This window comes from Ylistrum balloti, unplaced genomic scaffold (genome assembly GCF_031769215.1).
Source record: "Ylistrum balloti isolate Yb309-2 unplaced genomic scaffold, AGI_CSIRO_Ybal_v1 Utg371262, whole genome shotgun sequence".
Lineage (NCBI taxonomy): Eukaryota > Metazoa > Mollusca > Bivalvia > Pectinida > Pectinidae > Ylistrum > Ylistrum balloti.
The window spans coordinates 161,364-167,416 of NW_026782680.1; the positions used below are offsets into that span (position 1 = coordinate 161,364).

The window sequence follows — 6,053 nt, forward strand, 5'->3', positions numbered from 1 at the left end:
ATCCTTCACTTACACGTCCCCACAGTACTTCACTTACACGTCCCATAGTCCTTCACTTACACATTCCGACAGTCCTTCACTTACACGTCCCGACAGTGCTTCACTTGCACATCCCGACTGTCCTTCACTTACACGTCCCCACAGTCCTTCACTTACACATCCCGACAGTCCTTCACATACACGTCCCGACAGTCCTTCACTTACACGTCCCATAGTCCTTCGCTTACACATCCCGACAGTCCTTCACTTACACGTCCCATAGTACTTCACTTTCATGTCCCGACAGTCCTTCACTTACACGTCTCGACAGTCCTTCACTAACACGTCCCGACAGTCCTTCACTTGCACGTCCCGACAGTGCTTCACTCACACGTCTCGACAGTCCTTCACTAACACGTCCCGACAGTCCTTCACTTAAACATTCCGACAGTCCTTCACTTACACATCACGACAGTCCTACACTTACACGTCCCGACAGTGCTTCACTTACACGTCTCAACAGTCCTTCGCTAACACGTCCAGACAGTCCTTCACTAACACGTCCCGACAGTCCTTCACTTAAACATCCCTACAGTCCTTCACTTACACATCACGACAGTCCTACACTTACACGTCCCGACAGTCCTTCACTTACACGTCCCGACAGTCCTTTACTTACACGTCCCGACAGTCCTTTACTTACACGTCCCAACAGGCCTTCACTGACACATTCCGACAGTCCTTCACTTACACGTCCCGACAGTCCTTTACTTACACGTCCCGACAGTCCTTCACTTCCACGTCCCGACAGCCCTTCACTTACAAATCACGAAAGTCCTTCAGTTACACGTCCCGACAGTCCTTCACTTACACGTCCCATAGTCCTTCACTTAAACATCACGACAGTCCTTCACTTACACGTCCCGACAGTCCTTCACTTACACGTCCCGACAGTCCTTTACTTACACGTCCCGACAGTCCTTCGCTTACACGTCCCGACAGCCCTTCACTTACACGTCCCGACAGTCTTTCACTTACACGTCCCGACAGTCCTTTACTTAATCGTCCCGACAGTCCTTCACTTACACGTCCCGACAGTCCTTTACTTAAACGTCCCGACAGTCTTTCACTTACACGTCCCGACAGTCCTTTACTTAAACGTCCCGACAGTCCTTCACTTACACGTCCCGACAGTCCTTTACTTGAACGTCCCGACAGTCCTTCACTTACACGTCCCGACAGTCCTTCACTTACACGTCCCGACAGTCCTTTACTTACACGTTCAGACAGTACTTCACTTACACATTCCGACAGTCCTTCACTTACACGTCCCGACAGTCCTTTACTTACACGTCCCGACAGTCCTTTACTTACACGTCCCAACAGTCCTTCACTTACACGTCCCGACAGTCCTTCACTTACACGTCCCGACAGTCCTTCACTTACACATCCCGACAGCCCTTCACTTACACGTCCCGACAGTCCTTTACTTACACGTCCAGACAGTCCTTCACTTACACGTCCCGACATTCCTTCACTTACACGTCCCGACAGTCCTTTACTTACATGTCCAGACAGCACTTCACTAACACGTCCCGACAGTCCTTTACTTACCCATCCCGACAGTCCTTCACTTACACGTCCTGGCAGACCTTCACTTACACGTCCCGACACAGACATTAATGTATCACCGTCTACCGACATAGACATTGATGTATCACCGCGTACCGACATAGACATTGATGTATCACCGTGTACCGACATAGACATTGATGTATCACCGTGTACCGACATAGACATTGATGTATCACCGTGTACCGACACAGACATTGATGTATCACCGTGTACCGACATAGACATTGATGTATCACCGTGTACCGACACAGACATTGATGTGTCACCGTGTACCGACATAGACATTGATGTATCACCGTGTACCGACATAGACATTGATGTATCACCGTGTACCGACACAGACATTGATGTATCACCGTGTACCGACATAGACATTGATGTATCACCGTGTACCGACACAGACATTGATGTATCACCGTGTACCGACATAGACATTGATGTATCACCGTGTACCGACATAGACATTGATGTATCACCGTGTACCGACATAGACATTGATGTATCACCGTGTACCGACACAGACATTGATGTATCACCGTGTACCGACATAGACATTGATGTATCACCGTGTACCGACATAGACATTGATGTATCACCGTGTACCGACATAGACATTGATGTATCACCGTGTACCGACATAGACATTGATGTATCACCGTGTACCGACATAGACATTGATGTATCACCGTGTACCGACACAGACATTGATGTATCACCGTGTACCGACATAGACATTGATGTATCACCGTGTACCGACACAGACATTGATGTATCACCGTGTACCGACATAGACATTGATGTATCACCGTGTACCGACATAGACATTGATGTATCACCGTGTACCGACATAGACATTGATGTAACACCTTGTACCGACATAGACATTGATGTATCACCGTGTACCGACACAGACATTGATGTATCACCGTGTACCGACATAGACATTGATGTATCACCGTGTACCGACATAGACATTGATGTATCACCGTGTACCGACATAGACATTGATGTGTCACCGTGTACCGACATAGACATTGATGTATCACCGTGTACCGACATAGACATTGATGTATCACCGTGTACCGACATAGACATTGATGTATCACCGTGTACCGACATAGACATTGATGTATCACCGTGTACCGACATAGACATTGATGTATCACCGTGTACCGACATAGACATTGATGTATCACCGTGTACCGACATAGACATTGATGTATCACCGTGTACCGACATAGACATTGATGTATCACCGTGTACCGACATAGATCATAGACATTGATGTATCACCGTGTACCGACATAGACATTGATGTATCACCGTGTACCGACATAGACATTGATGTATCACCGTGTACCGACATAGACATTGATGTATCACCGTGTACCGACATAGACATTGATGTATCACCGTGTACCGACATAGACATTGATGTATCACCGTGTACCGACATAGACATTGATGTATCACCGTGTACCGACATAGACATTGATGTATCACCGTGTACCGACATAGACATTGATGTATCACCGTGTACCGACATAGACATTGATGTATCACCGTGTACCGACATAGACATTGATGTTTCACCGTGTACCGACATAGACATTGATGTATCACCGTGTACCGACCGACACTGACATTGATGTATCACCGTGTACCGACATAGACATTGATGTATCACCGTGTACCGACATAGACATTGATGTATCACCGTGTACCGACACAGACATTGATGTATCACCGTGTACCGACATAGACATTGATGTATGACCGTGTACCGACATAGACATTGATGTATCACCGTGTACCGAATAGACATTGATGTATCACCGTGTACCGAATAGACATTGATGTATCACCGTGTACCGAATAGACATTGATGTGTCACCGTGTACCGACATAGACATTGATGTATCACCGTGTACCGAATAGACATTGATGTATCACCGTGTACCGACACACAAATATTTTACTCTGCCACACCTTGATGGTCCTGAGACTGAAGCCATTTGGCGGATGTCCAGACCTCGCCGTATCTGTGTAATATGACGGACCAATATTTCCCAAGGTTTGATGTGACGCAGTAATGGAGAGTATCCGAGGAAATCTTGAGATAGAGCGGATCGGAGCCATAGCTGAGACACTCCGTTTCCACTACTTTCAGTAACACTATCTATCGCAATATAATAAGATCCCCGTCTGAAAAAAATGTTGGTTGGTTTTAAGACCAGCATGCACTGTTATCTCAAAGTCAGCTGTAGGTAACTTATGGTTCCTTTATTGCCATATAAGGACAGTGTCGTATATAATTAGGTATAGATAGCAGGCTCAGTGATAAAATGTCAGGTCTGGGACTTCTTTATATCAGTGCTGCCAAACATTTCACATCGGAAAAAATACCATTCCACGAGTTTGACGTTATGGTCAGTCGCTTATCTCTGTCACCATTAATATTTACAAACGTAAAAATATACCTGTTTATTGTATTACCTGTAATAACTATTGTATATAACAATATATATAGATAGCTGGCTCAGTGATAAAATATCAGCTCTGAGACTTCTTTATATCTATATCAGTGCTTCCAAACATTTCAAATCAGAACAAATATTATTCGACGAGCTTGACGTCATCGTGAGTTGCTTTCCTTTGTTACCAGTACATATATATGTCCTAAAATATATCTGGTTATCTTACCTATAACTACTATTGTATGTAACAATATACCTGGTGATATTACATTTAATTGCTATTGTATAACAATATATCTGGTGATATTACCTTCAACTACTATTGTATAACAATATACCTGGTGATATTACCTGTAACTACTATTGTATAACAATATATCTGGTGATATTACCTGTAACTACTATTGTATGTAACAATATACCTGGTGATATTACCTGTAACTACTATTGTATGTAACAATATACCTAATGTATGTAACAATATACCTAGTGGTATTGCCTGTAACTACTATTGTATAACAATATATCTGGTGATATACCTGTACTACTATTGTATGTAACAATATACCTGGTGATATTACCTGTAACTACTATTGTATGTAACAATATATCTGGTGATATTACCTGTAACTACTATTGTATAACAATATATCTGGTGATATTACCTGTAACTACTATTGTATGTAACAATATACCTGGTGATATTACATTTAATTGCTATTGTATAACAATATATCTGGTGATATTACCTGTAACTACTATTGTATGTAACAATATACCTGGTGATATAACTTGTAATTACTATTGTATAACAATATACCTGGTGATATTACCTTTAACTACTATTGTATAACAATATATCTGGTGATATTACCTGTAACTACTATTGTATAACAATATATCTGGTGATATTACCTTCAACTACTATTGTATAACAATATATCTGGTGATATTACCTGTAACTACTATTGTATAACAATATACCTGGTGATATTACCTGTAACTATTATTGTATAACAATATACCTGGTGATATTACCTGTAACTACTATTGTATGTAACAATATACCTGGTGATATTACCTGTAACGACTAATGTATGTAACAATATACCTAGTGGTATTGCCTGTAACTACTATTGTATGTAACAATATACCTAGTGGTATTGCCTGTAACTACTATTGTATGTAACAATATATCTGGTGATATTACCTGTAACTATTATTGTATAACAATATATCTGGTGATATTACCTGTAACTACTATTGTATGTAACAATATACCTGGTGATATTACCTGTAACGACTAATGTATGTAACAATATACCTAGTGGTATTGCCTGTAACTACTATTGTATGTAACAATATACCTAGTGATATTACCTGTAACTATTGTATGTAACAATATATCTGGTGATATTACCTGTAACTAGTATTGTATGTAACAATATATCTGGTGATATTACCTGTAACTATTATTGTATAACAATATATCTGGTGATATTACCTGTATCTACTATTGTAAGAAACAATACATCTGGTGATATTACATGTAACTAATATTGTATGTAACAATATTGCTGTTGGTATATTTCTATCCTTTACAATCATGATAAACGCTAATTGATTGTCGCTATTTTTTATTTGTTAATTTATTATGCGTCGCATTTTGATTGTGCGAGTGAGAGTCAAGCAATCCAAGAGAGATAACTCTTGCTAACTCTCAGTTTGTCGCACAACTCAAGGGAGAGCACTCCGCATTATCTAACGAACTGTCAAGAAACACAAATGAAATTATGCGTTTTAGTTTACATGAGTTAATGAAAGCAGTATATAATCAATACACATTCAAACACCATGTACAGTACATCTGAATTCTGCAGGAAGTCTGTTTATCTACTGAAGTCTTCAAACTGTACATAAACATACCATGTCAATGTACAGGCGACTCCTGGAGGAAGCTCC

At 41.0% G+C, this 6,053-nt stretch overlaps 1 protein-coding gene across 1 annotated transcript; it reads right to left on the minus strand.

Annotated features, from left to right (window-relative positions):
- Positions 1–876: 876 nt before the first annotated feature.
- LOC132561672 (uncharacterized) lies at positions 877–1,683 on the minus strand. The gene has a single exon (XM_060226374.1). The coding sequence runs from the start codon at positions 1,681–1,683 to the stop codon at positions 877–879; it is 807 nt and encodes a 268-aa protein (XP_060082357.1).
- Positions 1,684–6,053: the final 4,370 nt, after the last annotated feature.

What these genes read in the sequence shown, in the direction of transcription:
- LOC132561672 (XM_060226374.1), bottom strand. Translation starts at nt 1,683, where the DNA reads ATGTCGGTAGACGGTGATACATTAATGTCTGTGTCGGGACGTGTAAGT.